General features: G+C 39.8%; 1 protein-coding gene across 1 annotated transcript; it reads right to left on the bottom strand.

Moving 5' to 3' along the window:
- Positions 1–6030: 6030 nt before the first annotated feature.
- LOC308103075 (uncharacterized protein) lies at positions 6031–17597 on the bottom strand (the record flags this gene model as incomplete). Its single annotated transcript, XM_080452923.1, has 6 exons — positions 17525–17597; positions 13781–13865; positions 12158–12235; positions 11915–12025; positions 7165–7324; positions 6031–6042 (listed from the first exon to the last, which is right to left on the bottom strand). Exons 2-6 carry the CDS (start codon positions 13849–13851, stop codon positions 6031–6033), a joined length of 432 nt encoding a protein of 143 aa, XP_080309049.1. The 5' UTR covers positions 13852–13865; positions 17525–17597.
- Between the last annotated feature and the right edge of the window lie 677 nt (positions 17598–18274).

Here is an 18274-nt window from a genome sequence, read left to right as displayed (position 1 = left end):
GGAGACTGGGGAGGTTCGCGTCAGTGAGATATAATGATTTTTGATTGATTGAATACTTTATTATTAGTAAGACATTAACTCTTTGACTGCCAGAGTGTTTTCACTCACCTTTTTAAAATCTTAGAATATTTATCTCCACAAAAGGGCCTCTCTGTGTGGAGTTTGCATGTTCTCCCCGTGTAGTTAATACCCTCACAAAAACATGCAGTAATCCTGGTCTCTATACTGCCTCCCCCTGGTCAGCCAGGGCGCCTGATGGAGGGGAAAGGAACTGGTTGGAATAACGTGTTCCTTCCACGCGCTACGTCTAACCAGGGAACCTCCCCCCTGTCGGGTGATAAGAAGCGGCCTGCTTGCTCCTCATGCATTGAAGGAGGCATGAGTTTCAGCTTGGGCTCTCCCTAGGCTGGCAGAGGGAGAGTAGTGCCCAGGATTACATCGGCAATTGGCACTGGGTGAAAAAATATGGGTTACAAAATCGTGGGATAAAAATTATTAAAAGAGAATATTTATCTCCAGTGTGATCGATCCCCCTTATCACGCGAGCCGCCACGATCATCCGTTCCATAGTTGTGGCCAGTTGAATGAAGGCTGTTTTCACCAAAAAGCAACAGAAACAGAGAAAAGGGCCATTCTTCCAGATCGAATAACAAGGAAGTGAACGGGCTGTTTTTTTTTTCCGATCACGTGACCCGCTGCTTCTGTGCTTCACTGGGAGCCAAACGGTGACCCATAGGCGAGCGAACAGCGCTGTCTAGTGGTTTTTCGGCCCCGGCGTCTTTTGGGCGGATTTTGTTAGTTTATTTTCGGAATTTGGTTACTTTGTTTCGGTTTTAGGGTTAGGGTTAGGTTAGGGTTATGTTATTTAATTCATATTTTTGCCTGATTTTACTGATTTATTATCAAAAATGTAACTAAATAATTATGCGCACATATATTATATAATTTGCACAATTCCCAGAATTTACCAGCATAATAACATTTGGGAAGGCTTAGCCTACCCTAGCCTTCATTACCCCATACGCCTATGCAGAGAGGATATCGGGCCATATTTCCGCCGGTGCCTTACTCATTATCCCTAAACTTCTTTGCCATTTTTTACTATTTTTAAAAATCATTTTCAAATAGTTCAACTACCTGATCTACATCGCCACGTGGTGAGCTTGTAGATTGGCTATTCGAACTATTTGAAAATGTTTTTAAAATGGTAAAAAATGGCAACGAGTTTGAAGGATTATGGGTATTTTGTGTCAAAATAGGGCCTATCGTCTCCAATACACTTCTGTAATTCTGGAGCCCAACACTGCCAAACCAGTATACACCTTGCAGAGGTGTAAAGTAACTAGTAAGTACATTTACTCAAGTACTGTACTTTTCTTTACTTTTCTTTTACACTACTTTTACTTCTACTCCACTACATCTCAGAGGCAAATATTGTACTTTTACTCCACTACAATTATTTTTAAAACTTTAGTTACTAGTTACTTTGTAGATTTAGATTATTATTACTACACATACATTAACCACTTCAACCCTATACATTTTGGCCATTTGAAAATAGCAGATCTACAAGCTCACAAGAGCCTGCAGATCTGCTATTTTCAAAATATTTTTATACATTTGAAAACTAGTATATTCTGATTCCAATACTTTTGGTAAATTCGAGTAAATTTTGCATTACGGACTTTTACTTGTAACAGAGTACTTCTACATATTTCTGCAGTATTGATACTTTTACTGAAGTAAAACAAACTGTTAGTACTTTTTCCACCACTGCTGGTTACCGGGTGTGTTAGCAGAGTCTTACCAGAAGGGGTCAGTGCGAGACAACAGCGTTAGTGTTATAAAGGTAAAGACACACAGCAGGGTCAATCAACTGATCTCATTGAAGCAGAAACCAGGAGGAGCATCAGAGTCCAGCTGGACTGGAATGAAGGAAAGCTGTCTGTCTCAACACACTCTTTGTCCAGCCTCATGTACTCCACTGAGCATTTATATATATATATAAATACGTCTAAAATACGTCTAAGGGCTAAAACAGGGTTATAATTGGTCTAACAGTGAAAGTTTTTTAGCGGTCTAGGCTTAGCTTAGACGTTCATTAGCTGTTTTTTAAGCGTCCATTTATAGACCGTCTATATTATAGCCGTTGAAATGACGTCTATACATAGACGCTTAAAAAGCAGCTAATCAACGTCTAGGCTAAGCCTAGAGACCGTTAAAAAACCTTCACTGTTAGACCAATTATAACCCTGTTCTAGACCAATTATAACCCTGTTTTAGACCAATTATAACCCTGTTTTAGACCAATTATAACCCTGTTTTAGACGGAAGTCTAATAGCCGACTATGGCTCAGTGGGACCTTATGCTTCTGATGTGGACCCACTGTACCGAAGGGCTACCACCTTGCATCATCATGTCTATCCCAGTGGTGTAAAGTAACTAAGTACATTTACTCAAGTACTGTACTCAAGTAAAGTTGTGAGGTATTTTTTTACTTCACTGGAGTATTTCCAATTTTCAGTACTTTTACTTCTACTCCACTACATCTCAGAGACACATATTGTACTTTTACTCCACTACAATTATTTGAAAACTTTAGTTACTAGTTACTTTGTAGATTTTGATTATTATTACATTTTATTATTATAAAGCAACCACTTCAGCCCTATATATATATTTCGGCCATTTGCAAATATCGTGTCATGTCGATCTACAAGCTCACAATGTGTCGTGATGCGACGCATTGTGAGCTTGTAGATCTGCTATTTTCAAAAGATTTCGATTCATTTTGGACAGTAGGTCCACATCATTTCTGCATAATGGGTACTTTTACGTTTTGATGCCAATACTTTTGTATTTTTACTCAAGTACATTTTGAATTCCGGACTCCTACTTGAGTATTTCTACATTGCAGTATTGATACTTTTACTTAAGTAAAAAATGTGAGTACTTTTCCCACCTAAGGTATATCCTCATGTACATACTGTACCTACTGGTTTATGTTATGTGTACTGTATATTTTATTCATCTTGCTCTCCCTGCCCTCCTTTTCTCTCTGAAAACCAGTGGTGGAAAGTAACTATAAGTACATGCACTTAAGTACTGTACTATTGTGACAAATGCACATTATATGTATTATATTGATCTGCTTGATCTATGGGTGTAATTATGTCTGATTGGTAAGTCACATCTGATCTAAGTTTATGCATGTTATGTGACATGTTGGACACTGAGCTATATGGACATTTCCTATTCACTTGAGGGGTAATGGGGCTGAGTGCTGCGGGTGATTGGAACATTGGTGCCACCCGACTTTACAAATAGAGGTGTGGCACGGGGGGAGGGGAGATCAAACCAACAACCTGTGTACTAGTATCAGCAGGAGGAAGAGAGAGGAGATCTCCCGAGGCGCCAGTTTATACCGTTTGAAACAAAGTTAAACGTGACAGTAAGCTGCAGCCAAGATAAAAGAACTCTCGAGCCCAGCGGAGGAAGGAACCTACCGTTGCTGCCTTACGTGGGTCATCGAGCGATGCGGTTTTATGAATGAGACGCCGGTCGGTGTTTGGAGACGGGAGGAGCCGCGGCCGGTGAGATAAAACCAAGCGTCCGGTTCTTTTGGATTACAAATAACAGGGCTGCCCCGAACCTTATATATGATGTCGGCCGCTTCGTGCGGAGGAGACGTTGCGTTTCGTTTTGGACCAAAGACATAATAGACTTTCTCTGGACCGCAGTGTGGATAAACCGTTCGGCCCGTAATGTGAGACTGTTTGTTATTGTCGTGTAAAGCGAGTAATGTCCACCTTGTTTTGATTTTGTTTATTGTTTGCGTTAAATCTGTGATTTAAGGGATCAAAGGATCTGGGAATTGTTTGGGTTGGGGTTGTTTTTTCCTTTTAGTTAATAGTTACCCTTTTTGAAAAAGGGGCTGATTGTTACACTATGTTGAGGTATTTGTACTCATTGAGTATTTCCAATTTCCAATTATTTTACTTCTACTCTACTATGTCTCAGAGGCAAATATTGTACTTTTACTCCACTGAGTGAGAGATGGAGCATGGTCCAGTGTAACTGAAATAAAGAGAGACAAATTAACTAAGGGGTCAAATAACTGGTGTTCTCTGCTGGGGAGAGACTATGAGCTGGAGCTGGAAAAAGCTCCTCTTTATAGCCTAAAGAGGCCCTTATCACACATGAGGAACAGCTCCTCTTTATAGCCTAAAGAGGCCCTAATCACACATGAGGAACAGCTCCTCTTTATAGCCTAAAGAGGCCCTAATCACACATGAGGAACATCTCCTCTTTATAGCCTAAAGAGGCCCTAATCACACATGAGGAACATCTCCTCTTTATAGCCTAAAGAGGCCCTAATCACACATGAGGAACAGCTGAGACAGGGCGGGGCAGCCAGAGCAATCTCAGGTGAGTGACAGGTACTCACTCACCTGTCACTCAGAGTGTCTAGCAGAGATGGGAAAAGTACTGACATTCTGTACTCGAGTAGAAGTACAATTACTTGTGTAAAAGACGACTTTGGTAAAAGTAGAAGTACTCATTCAAATAATTACTTGAGTAAAAGTAAAAATAAAGTACAGGCTCTGAAATGTACTTAAAGAGTAAAAGTTAAAAGTATTTTGACCGGATGTTTCTGTGCAAAGCCAACTGTAACATAATTTGAAGGATATTATACTGAAAAGATCCCCACCGAACACACATCTTAATATCTGGCCCAGGATTGGTTTCCAAACTGTGAATCATGCAAGTAGAAATCTAATAGAGCAGTGGTTCTCAACCTTTTTAGACTGAGTACCACCTCAGAAGATATTTTCAAAAGATTTGTATACATTTTGAAAACGTGAAATGGGACATTCTGCATAATTAAGTGCATTTTAATACCAATACTGTTGTACTTTTACTCAAGTAAATTTTGAATTCCGGACATTTACTTTTAATGGACTATTTATACATTGCAGTATTGATACTTTTAAGTAAAACATTTGAAAACCTTTTCCACCACTGACAAAAAAACATATACAGTGCTGACCCTGTAACCACAGATGTTAACTTGACATTAGGAACCTGTGTGAACTGTATTAGTCCGTACTCTTTCAATAGATGTGTGTTTTAATCCCGTCTCTGCCTTAAAGGAGAATTCCGGACATTTTAAGTGTTATCTTTGATGTGTCGTTACTCACCTACCGACGTAAACAGTGGCATTGTTTATTTCAAGAGATTCCCCTGTCGTCATATTTTCAACACCCTCCGTTGTCATAATGGGAGCGCGTGTCATAGGGAAATTCGTCTATTATAACCGATGCAAAGTTATTTTTTTCTCTACTACTACTCATTGTGGTGTCTCATGATAGTAAAACATGCAGTGAAAGTTCCTGAGAGGCTACCGCTAATGACGAACGAGCTAACGCTAGTTGCTTGTTTCTCTCCCAGAACCTGGCAACTTGGTGTTGCCATGTTGAGAAACAAGCAACTAGCGTTAGCTCGTTCGTCATTAGCGGTAGCCTCTCAGGAACTTTCACTGCATGTTTTACTATCATGAGACACCACAATGAGTAGTAGTAGAGAAAAAATGCATCGGTTATAATAGACGAATTTACCTATGACACGCGCTCCCATTATGACAACGGAGGGTGTTGAAAATATGACGACAGGGAAATCTCTGGGAATAAACAATGCCACTGTTTACGTCGGTAGGTGAGTAACGACACATCAAAGATAACACTTAAAATGTCCGGAATTCTCCTTTAAAGTCATTTATTTTTCTAGTTTACATCCTGTTTGCATTGAGTGTAATGCCGGCTTTCACCTGATGCGCCCCCCCCCCCACCACGTAAGTCACATCTGCCCCCCACCACTACCACCCAATGAGGAATACAGAGAACTCCTGACAGAATGTGATAGTATAGCATTATATTAATGTTGAATATAGTCTATAGTATATACAATACAAATACATCACATTGATTGATGTAATCCTTTATTAACAACATTATTAGATTAATGTACAGTTACAGGTTATGCTAAAAGGATAACACAGAAATCCCACAGGGGCCTTGTTTCTATTGTGTTTTTTGGGTGAACTACTCCTTTAAGATCCGTTAGATCGGCTAATTTCACTATTTTAAAATGTTTTTAAAATAATAATAATAAAGGAACAATTTCGGACATACAAGCTTCCTACCCGACAGCAACGACTTACTTCATGCTCACACACACACACACACACACACACACACACACACACACACACACACACACACACACACACACACACACACACACACACACACACACACACACACACACACACACACACGTTGTATACACTAACAGGAATATAAGACTATGTATCAACTTTATAAAGAGTCATGAGAGTCATTGGACAGGCGTCTCATATCCTACTCTTCTCCCTGTGTGATGTTTGTCTGTTTGTTTGTTGTGTTTTTATCGATGTGATAGTTGGTCTGTTTTTATTTTTGTTGTGTTATTGTTTTAGTTTTTACCTTTTTGTGTGTGGTGTTTATGTTGTATGTGTGCATGTTGGGAAGCCAGTGTATGAATATACAATATGTGTATGTATGATCCTGATATGATCTGTGGTGTCATAAAAACAAAACAAAAAAAATCAATCATCTAAAATATCATTAGCCAAAATGAAAATAAAAGCAAATGTGATATCAAATTATGATCAGAGGAGCAGAGTTTGTACCACCATAATTAAAACAGGGACTGAAGTATGGATATAGTTTCTCAGTGAAGGTGCAGCCAGTGAAAGAGTAGAGATGAACTCTGACCTCCACATCATAAAAGGAGACCAGACCCTCCTCATAATCCACAAACACTCCCACTTTCTGGACCTTCTCTCTTACAGGGAGGAGGACAAGAGGGCTAGCACAAGCCTTGTACTCATTTCTATTCCTCAACCATATAGACCAGAAACCATTGTTGGGTTTCAGTGTGATGTCTCCCTTCCTGTTGATGGACTCTCTGGCCACTCCTAGATCCCACCCAGTCTTCCCTTTAACCTGAACCTCATAGTAAAACCTTCCTGAGGAGAAGCTTTGTTTTCCTAAGACACAGACACATTTAGAGAATCTCTCTGTGTTGTCTGGGAGATTCTTCCTTCTGTCTCCATGACTCACTTGTTTTCCATCCTCAGATAGGATGAGGCCAGGATGTGCTGTTTCAGGGTCCAGAGTCACATCCACTGCATAATTCTGGATCATCTTCAGCTCAACATCACTCAGCTTCTTCATCTCTTGACTGGATGTCTTCACCAGCTGAGCCACATCTGTCCTCTGACTGGGTGTTTGGGCTAGGAGTATGGCTAGGATTATGGCTATGATTACAGCTATTACAGCTATCACAGTTGGGATTATGGTCAGGGTTAGGGAAGGTTTAGCAGGTTCTTCCTCCAGTTCTTTAATACGATCCTTTCAAATCAATGATATTATAGGTTAACGTGTAATACTCGTCATTTACTCTTACTTATTACTCTTACTCAGTGATTCTCAATGTTGTGCATTTCAAGGACCCCCAGTTGGATATAAATTAGACCATGGACCCCCACTTGATATAATTTATTTGAATCTCTGGGACCCAAATCTACACTGTAAAATGTATAATTTAACTCTGAGAGTGTACACATCGAAACAAATGGACCCATAAAGGTCCATTTAGTTCCATTTGTACACTCTCAGAGTTACAGAGCTGTAAGGGTTCATTTGTAACCCTGGTGGTCCCCAGACCCAACGTTAGGAACCAGTGAAGTAGATAAACATTGAAATCATAATTTACTCTTACTTTTTATTAATGACTTTATGGAAAATAAAAATACCTGCTGCTCTTGGATCTTCTGGTCAGACTGCTGCTTGTCATTCTCCAGATCCATGATGGATTCCTGGGATCGTTTCAGATCCTCCTCCAGCTTTCTCCACTGGACTCTCTCCAGGTCCATGTGGAGCTTCTTCTCTTCCTCCAGAGAACCCTCCAAATGCACAATAATACATTTGTATCATTATTATTCAGTAAACATGAGAGTTCAAAACATCACATTCACTTCATATTTACAATTAAAATGTAGACATTTAGCAGACACTCATTCAGCGCAACGTGTGTGTGTGTGTGTGTGTGTGTGTGTGTGTGTGTGTGTGTGTGTGTGTGCGTGCGTGCGTGTGTGCTGTCAAAGTAATTTTGAAATGAAGTAAACATTTGTAAAGAACTCCTGTTTAATGAAATAAGTTCTGAGTTCAAATACTTCCCTCTCCCCCATGTCATGTGGTTTACCGGCTGCAGACATTCTGACTCCTAGAGACACATTTGCATTCTTTTGTTTCACTTCACATACTAAGGTGATAAACAAATTAACAAGTCTGAGGATGAGCCCAGTGATTGTGTTCCATGTGGGACAGGAGGTCTTTTTGATGCTGTGAGAATTGTTTGAAGTCACTTGTATAAAACTTGTGACCTTTCAGTGTGTTCTTTGAGTTCAGACTGGTCGGTTGCATACATTTCTTGTCCTGCTGAAATTGTAAGTTTGAAGCTCCTTTTTGATATCAGAAATATATCACCAATTCTTCTAGAACTTTGACTTTGTCTGTGCCTTATTTTGTCTATCTTGTTTGACTGAGTTCCCATTCAGATTCTGCTTTAACAGTGTGTGTGTGCGTGCCTGCGTGCGTGTGTTTGTTAGGAGGACAGTTCAAGATGAAAATATTTGTGCCTTTACAATGGAATGTGATGGTGGACCAGGAGCATGGAGAGATTAAAGTGACAATGGGCCCTGTGCACAAAATCACAACGGGCCCCTCCAGCACCACCAATGTATGTAAGATGAAAGTCATTATTTGTCACTGTATATTTGCACATACGTGAAATGTGTCCTCTGCATTGTACCCATCTTATAAACATTAGGAGCAGTGAGCAGCCACTGTGCGGACAACCAGGGGCTTTGGCTCCCTAGGCGGGATCACTAACCACTCAGCTATGGCCGCCCCCAATACATTTTGTATTAAGAAGAGATCTTGTCAACTGACTCACCAGATCTGTTTGATGCTCCTGATCAGACTGATCATTGAGATCCTTCTTCTGGTGGTCTCTGTAGAGGAATCACACACACACACGCACGCACGCACGCACGCACGCACGCTCAGCGCATGCATGCATGAATGTGCGCACGCACACACAAATGCACAACTCTTCTGTATTATGTGTGCTTTCTTTAGCCCATTTGATTTGACACTGCTGCTATAGGATAAGATAGTGTATCTGTCTAAAACAAGACCTAACCCTAACTCTATTACAATCATCCAGTATGTTTTATTGTATTATTATTAGTATGACTTTTTTAAATTGTATCATAATGTTAGCACATATGATATATTACTCTGCTAACATAATAATACTATCACAGTTGGTGACAAATAAAACCCTTCTTCATTCTGTTTTACAGAAATTTGTCCCTGAGCAAGACTCTTAACCCCTAATTGCTCACAGGCCCTCATTGGAAACAAGCCCGCAAGGACTTTCATGAACGTCCTGTTAAAAGGAATTATCCTTAAAGAAAGAAAAAGAGAGAGTCTGACCTCTGGTCAGTAGAGTGGTGTCCATCTTTGAAGTGAAGATGATCCATGGACCAGTCACTCTTCATGGAGTTACAGCTGGGTACAGGAGACTCATGAACCCTGCTAGAAAGAGATGATGAAGGATATTTAGTTTATTAGGATTACGGTTACCATTTGCATGACCTCTGCTCCATAGATCTGCTGTATGTCCAGCTCAAAATGAGTGCTGATGCCTCAAAATGGACAATTTAAAGATGGTGGCCACCACCACTATACTATGTTATGTCTTTTTGACAAAACAAGGTAGACACTTGATTGTATATAGCTTTTTTAAGATTGTCATATATGGGGAAAACAATGCTATATTCTGATTTGAGATCAAATGTGAGGAAATGGCTTGAAAATCATATATAAATAAAATAACAATTTCCTTACCAAGACATTTCTTCAGCAATGTTTTTGTAAAGGATGTCTAGTAACACACACATTAAAATAAATAAAATAAATAAAATAAATAAAATAAATAAAATAAATAAAATAAATAAAATAAATAAAATAAATAAAATAAATAAAATAAATAAAATAAATAAAATAAATAAAATAAATAAAATAAATAAAATAAATAAAATAAATAAAATAAATACATTAAATACATTAAATACATTAAATACATTAAATACTAGGAAACTCGTGACAGCTACTGAAAGTTTTCGTGCCCGCAACTTTATGTGGGAACATTTGAAAACTTCTAATTCTGCCTTAAGTAGCTTGTGTGGAGTCAAACTAGGGTTTTTCATGAGTCTGGACTCTGAATCAATTGCAAGCACTTGTTTTGCACCAATATCACTCGTTTGTCAGAAAAAATATCCACCCCCACTTCCCTCTCGTTATAAACCCATTTCTTGGGTGAAAGTATACAGTATATAGCTGGGCAATCTGGGAACCCATCACCAAATGAAAAGGAAAAACAGCGCCCTCTGCTGTTTTTTACTATCTCACTTGGCTCTGGGAGGAGGTCGATGGAGCACACGTGCGCAAGGAAACCAGGGTTTTGGTCTGCCTTCAGCCTTTCACTTCCGGTGGTGCGACTGTTTTCATTCCCACTAACAATATTTGTCCACGGAATACTAACACCATATCTCCCAGAGAACATGGATGGTTTTGGTTATAAGTCCACTTGTTTCTATGATGAAAGAGCAAGTTAAAATGTGAATATCTTTCTGTGGTTTTGTCTGCTCCGAGGACGCTATTGTTCTATGAGTTTCGGTTTATTTTTTATTTTTTTACTACATTTTTTATCCCACGATTTTTGTAACCCATTTTTTTCACCCGGTGCCAATTTCCTAAGTGATCCTGGGCGCTACACCAGCCCTACACCAGCACTACACCAGTCCCCCACAGTAGGGAGGCCAGGGCCGAGCTCATGCTTCCTTCAGGCATGAGAGCCAACTGACCTTCTTGTCACCTGACAGGGGGGAGTTTCCCTGGTTGGACGTAGCGTGTGGAAGGAACACGTTATTCCAACCAGTTCCCTTCCCCTCCATCAGGCGCCCCGGCTGTCATGGGGGAGGCGGTATAGCGACCAGGATTACTACATGTTTTTGTGAGGGTATTAACTACCCTAGGAGACACAGGGAGAACATGCGGTTTTGTTTTTAGTGGGAAGCAGAGCACAGACAGTAAATCCCGCCCACTACATTTGATTGGGTAAAGCGCGGCCTGCTTCCTGATCTGAAGGCACGCCCACTTGTAGGTCAGTGCGTACACGTTATGACGAACCCCCCCGACAGATTCAAACGCAGAGTAGAATCTGTTCTTGAGAGATTAATAGCTGGGTGCATGTCAATTAACACTTGGCTTAATTTGTTTATTTCAATTTCTCAAATACAACGAGATACTGCTCCACAAGGTCAAATGTCAAAGTCACCTCGGGGCCTGGTACCTCAGAGGTGAGGAGTGGGTGCTGATGTGGATGTCAGTGAAAGGGTCGGTGCGGGAGTGTAGCAGGGCTGGGGTGGGTTGAGCACGGTCTGTGTGGGTGTGTGTAAGAGGGCCTGGAAGTCCAGGATGTCATGGGCTGTCCCCCTCTCCTCTCTACAATTCTCATCCTTGGCAGTGAATGAGTTAATATATTTCAACATAGTGGTGGCCGCCATCTTTAAAATGTAATTTATTTTAGCTGGACATACAGCAGATTTGGATTCAGCACCCCTTAATACCCCTAGAAAACATGTATGTCATGAATTAACACGATTGCCCTCTGGGTTAAGATTTCTGGAAATCTGACCTATTCTAAATGTTGTGTTTTCTGTCTGTTTTACAGTCTGACCTGTGGTCAGTAGAGTGGTGTCCATCTTTGAAGTTATGAGGATGATCTATGGACCAGTCACTCTTCATGGAGTTATAGCTGGCTGCAGGAGATGGTCTCTGCTCATGAACCCTGCTAGAAAGAGATGATGAAGGATATTTAGTTTATAAGGATTATGGTTATCATTAATATATTGTACCTCATGACCTCTGCTCAATAGAGTTTGATAACAACTACTAAACAATGTGTTGTTTTCATTCTGACCTCTCGTCAGTAGAGTGGTGTCCATCTTTGAAGTTACGAGGATGATCTATGGACCAGTCACTCTTCATGGAGTTACAGCTGGGTACAGGAGACTCATGAACCCTGGTAGAAAGAGATGATGAAGGATATTCAGTTTATCAGGGTTAGGGATCGTCCGTTATGTATGGGGGGGGGGTCTAAATACAGATAACCTTGTGCCCTAAGCACCCTGCAGTGCAGTGGTTTTCTATGTAACTTCTCAAATGATTAAAGCATATGTTCAAAGACATGAAGCCATAGGCTATTTTTTAGCACTATAATAGCTGTCTGTCGGTGTCAGCTCTCAGGTGTATTTAGCTACTTTTTCCCCCACTTTGTTTTTGACTCTGCTCCTGTGATACTACAGAGTATCTGCACAAGCATGACACAGAATCTGAGATCATTAACTAGAAGCAGAGCATAAATTATTGCATGAACATTGAACCCTTCAAGGGCAAAAGTTAAGATAAAGACATAACATACAATCCTGCAGAAACATAGCCTACATTTAATTATTGAGGCTTCAAAGGCATAAGTTAAGATACACAGATAACATCAAACAATCTACAGAATCATACATTTAACTTAGATGTCAGAGGAGGAGGCTGGGGAGGTGGAGGGAGTTTGATAACTGTTCACTCTTCATGTTCAGCATTGGTCTCAGCGCTGTTCCTGCAGCTGTTCTGATTAAAAAGACACCTAAACCAACCTGAACCATTAGATTGAGGATGTATCGTATGTGTTAGCTTGTTAGCCAATGAGAATGAAGGGAGCTGAGTGAGGTTGAACGTGAAGAGACCATGTGAATGATATGTGTGTATATGTATAGACGAATCCACAGCTGCCTGTAGGCAATCATAACTGCGGTGTCGCGGCGTGGAGCTGCAGCCGTTTGACACCACAGTTATGACGGCCGTTCTGTGGATTCGTCTATATATTAGCCCCATTTGGAACCTCTCCCTCCGCTGTATAGCTCAGAGATGAGGTCCCACAGCGTCGGGTGCCGGCAGGTGACGACACCGGTGAAAATTGGCCACTATGAATGATTCTTACCTTTTTCCGCACATCGTATCCAAAAAGTAAAGGTCAGCCCCCCTGCTCTCAGATGTTTTACATTTTAACGGCCAAGACATTTTTACAGACGGGTTGAAACAAGCGTTTAAATCGCTTTTTTAGTCAGTGGTGGACAGTGGTGGACAAATAAATCCAGTACTTGAGTCAAAGTATACAGGCTTACTCCTGGTCAAATATTACTCAACTACAGTAAAGTACTGAGTTAAAGGAATGCTGTACAAAAAAAAAGTTACATATTCAAAAGTACATGCATTAAAGTATTCAAAAATACAAATTACAAAGTGCATTTTCTTTTCATTATCAATACATTAATGTATACACATTTTGACATAAAAAAATAGGGCTTAAGTGGTTAATTCATAATGTATTTGTCCCTCCCTGGAAATGCAGTGTAATAGTAATAAGTACATATTTGTCTTTGAAATGTGGTGGAGTGAAAGACACGAATATCCAAAAATACAAATAAAGTACAGAAAAAAGGTACTCAAGTAAATGTACTTAGTTACTGTCCACTATAGATGTTTATCTTACCTCTCAAGTTCTCCAGACGGGTCGGTTTTATAGGCCACGCCCCCCTCCTCTCTCTCCACAGACTCACTCATGGTAGAGCAGAGACCTTTACACACACACACACACACACACACACACACACACACACACACACACACACACACACACACACACACACACACACACACACACACACACACACACACACACACACACACACACACACACATTGCACCTTTATTTTGTGTCGCCCGCTTGAGCATGTGCCGGCATGTTATGGAAACTCCCTCTGACATACAGTAGCTCTGGTCCATAGTGTTAGAGTGAGTTCTAACATGTTATAAACCTCTCTCTGACATACAGTAGCTCTGGTCCATAGTGTTAGAGTGAGTTCTAACATGTTATAAACCTCCCTCTGACATACAGTAGCTCTGGTCCATAGTGTTAGAGGGAGTTCTAACATGTTATAAACGTCTCTCTGACATACAGTAGCTCTGATCCATAGTGTTAGAGTGAGTTCTAACATGTTATAAACCTATCTCTGACATACAGTAGCTCTGGTCCATAGTGTTAGAGTGAGTTCTAACATGTTATAAACGTCTCTCTGACATACAGTAGCTCTGGTCCATAGTGTTAGAGGGAGTTCTAACATGTTATAAACCTCTCTCTGACATACAGTAGCTCTGGTCCATAGTGTTAGAGTGAGTTCTAACATGTTATAAACGTCTCTCTGACATACAGTAGCTCTGGTCCATAGTGTTAGAGTGAGTTCTAACATGTTATAAACGTCTCTCTGACATACAGTAGCTCTGGTCCATAGTGTTAGAGTGAGTTCTAACATGTTATAAACCTATCTCTGACATACAGTAGCTCTGGTCCATAGTGTTAGAGTGAGTTCTAACATGTTATAAACCTCCCTCTGACATACAGTAGCTCTGGTCCATAGTGTTAGAGGGAGTTCTAACATGTTATAAACGTCTCTCTGACATACAGTAGCTCTGATCCATAGTGTTAGAGTGAGTTCTAACATGTTATAAACCTATCTCTGACATACAGTAGCTCTGGTCCATAGTGTTAGAGTGAGTTCTAACATGTTATAAACGTCTCTCTGACATACAGTAGCTCTGGTCCATAGTGTTAGAGGGAGTTCTAACATGTTATAAACCTCTCTCTGACATACAGTAGCTCTGGTCCATAGTGTTAGAGTGAGTTCTAACATGTTATAAACCTCTCTCTGACATACAGTAGCTCTGGTCCATAGTGTTAGAGGGAGTTCTAACATGTTATAAACCTCTCTCTGACATACAGTAGCTCTGGTCCATAGTGTTAGAGTGAGTTCTAACATGTTATAAACCTCTCTCTGACATACAGTAGCTCTGGTCCATAGTGTTAGAGTGAGTTCTAACATGTTATAAACCTATCTCTGACATACAGTAGCTCTGGTCCATAGTGTTAGAGTGAGTTCTAACATGTTATAAACTAAATAATCCTGTACCTGGCCTGTAGACCCGTTCGCAACTTGGTGTGAGGGGAATTTCTCACTTGAACTGAGTCAATGGGTACCTAGACATGAAAAATCAAAGAGGTGCTCATCCGCCATAGTGACACGAATGGCGCAATGGCCAAATCAAATATGGCCGCCATCGGCTATGATGAAAATCAAACTTTTTTGTTTCTGAGTGTATACAGAGGTGGACAGAGTACTCGACCCCAGTACTTGAGTAAGAGTACAGAGTACTCCTGGTTAAATTTACTCCACTACAAGTGAAAGTAGCTCAGTCAAAATATTACTCAAGTAAGAGTAAAAAAGTCCTTGCTTTTAAATGTATTTAGTATTCAAGAGTAAATGCTTTTAAAAATACTTAAGCACAAGTACAAGTAAAAGTAAAATTACATTTCTTATTTTTCACATCAATGAATTGCTGTAATTTTTCATATGGCTTTTTAAAATCACAAGTCAAATTAGTGCAGCATTGACAAACTGATAACATTGTCATCATAGGTCACCAGGTCGATAATATGCACTGTTCCATCGAACAAGAAGAAAAAAACATTTGACAGAACCAATGCTCTATAGAGTGAGTGCACCTCCACAAGTACTTTCACTTCTAATCTAATCTTGATATTCTTATCCTTTTGTATGTTTGTATGTCATTTTGAAATCTTTTTAACCTTGCTCCACACATACACCTGTACAGTATGAGACCGTTATCCTATAAACCTGTCTGCTGGAAACTGATAAACATATTTTATATTGGCGAGAAAGATAAGATATGATTCATAAAAAATAAAAATAAAAAGGTTTCCTGCAGAAGCTATCAATGATTTGCTTAATCATTATTAGCCTACTTGACTGTTAAGGGTTTTATTAACACTCCATGTTACATTGTGTTTGAATATGGGTTGATATCATTCAGCAGGTTGTGTTGTAAATGATGTTGGTGTGTGTGGTGTTTTAAAAGAAAATGCTCCTTTGAACTTTGATCACCTGCCCCTCTAATGGTCTCTGCACAGCTCTGCCTCTGACTGTTATGCTTAATCTAAACCAGTAGTTTTCAAACTTTTTCATGTCAATTCAAAAACATATTGCAACATGGTCAGGGACCACATGCAATACCTTCAGGGACCACAAGTGGTCCACGGACCACCTGTTGAAAACCCCTGCTCTAAAGGGATCTAAAATGTTTATATTAAATTGTTCATAGGGTCAATACGAGTAAATAAATATATGATAACCTTTCCACAGGAGCAGCTTTTTCATGGTTATCACACATTTTGTTATTTTCCCCATACGTACAAGACAGGTCAAAAAATAAAATAATATAGGTTTGGTTTTGCCCACTCTTTCGATAATCATTGCTCAATTTTGGGTCTCTGGCTCATGGACTATACTGGACAGACAAACCCCAGATAATACAATACTGACAACAACCCTAAAGATGGCGCCACAAGTCCCACTTTGCTAATTCAGTCAACCTGACAACTAACTTCAACCTATAGATACCAAGCACTTGCATTTTCTGATTGGTTTGGACCCAGTTTGGTGCAAATAACATGTAATAGTAGGTCGTTTCCAGTGATGGAAGAAGTACTCACGTTTTACTTAAGTAAAAGTATCAATACTGCAAGATAGATATACTCTGTTGTTACAAGTAGAAGTCCCGTATTCAAAATGTACTTGAGTAAAAGTACAAAAGTATTGGCATCAACATATACTTAAATATATAATATATATAAAGTATCTATCTATCTATCTATCTATCTATCTATCTATCTTAAAGTACCAAAAGTAAATATACTCATTGTGCAGAATGTTCCATTTCACAAGTTAAAAATGTATGAATTTTTTTTTGAAAATAGCAGATCTACAAGCTCACAATGTGTCGCATCGCAACGCATTATGAGCTTGTAGATGTGCAATGTTCAAAGGCCGAAATATACAGTATATAGGGCTGAACAACTAGTAATTAAAGTGTTCATATGGTGGAGTAAAAGTATAATATTTGCCTCTGAGATGTAATGGAGTAGAAGTCAAAGTAAAAGCCCTCTTTTGTTTAGCCTGATTATCAGACTGAAGCTGCGTGGAGCTTCAGTCTGAAATTGGCTACAGTGTGTGGGATTACAAGGGGGAGGGGATTAGAAATTCCCTAAACCAATCCTAAGGGATCCCCACGCCCACCTCCGTCTCTCATTGGACAACGCATTTTGTTATCTCTTGTTAGGTGTGTAATAGTGTAATCCATTGTAACACAGAACATTACTCACAGACCACCAGAAGAGCTGCAGTAGGCTGAGTGGTGAAGGTACTTGAAGATGGCAGCAACGGGAGAAAGGCAGTCCTGGTCGGTCTTCCCTAAGCTACTGACGTCTGACACAGGCTAACGTTTTTGACTTATTTGATTTTAAAAAGTTCACGCAGGTTGAGTTACACACACACACAGTTTACTAAACGTCTTTGTGTGTTAATTTCAATCACTGAACATTATGCTAAAAGGGTTTTCTGTCCGTCTGTCTGTCCGTGTGTCCGTCTGTCAGTCAGCTCCAAAGACAGTGAACAGAACAGTAAGAAACACCAACAGTCTTTAAACGACCTTTGACTTCCTTCAGGCTGGTTTAGACATGATCTAAATTACTTTATTGCTTCTATCAGCTGTTAATCTTGCATTCTTTTTTTATTTAGCTGTGTTTGTGTTCTGTCAGTTAGATCAGTGGTTCTCAACCTTTAAAAAAAATCATATTTGAACTGTGGACCCCCCCAAAATAATCATATTTGAACTGTGGACCCCCCCCCAAAAAAAATCATATTTGAACTGTGGACCCCCCAAAATAATCATATTTGAACTGTGGACCCCCACAAAAAAATCATATTTGAACTGTGGACCCCCCCAAAATAATCATATTTGAACTGTGGACCCCCCCCCCAAAAAAAACATATTTGAACTGTGGACCCCCCCAAAATAATCATATTTGAACTGTGGACCCCCCAAAATAATCATATTTGAACTGTGGACCCCC

The sequence above is a fragment of the Gymnoscopelus braueri genome, assembly GCF_963280865.1.
Source record: "Gymnoscopelus braueri genome assembly, chromosome: 16".
NCBI classification, from domain to species: domain Eukaryota; kingdom Metazoa; phylum Chordata; class Actinopteri; order Myctophiformes; family Myctophidae; genus Gymnoscopelus; species Gymnoscopelus braueri.
Note: the sequence above shows the minus strand (reverse complement) of the source record. Positions and strands in the feature narration are given on the sequence as shown.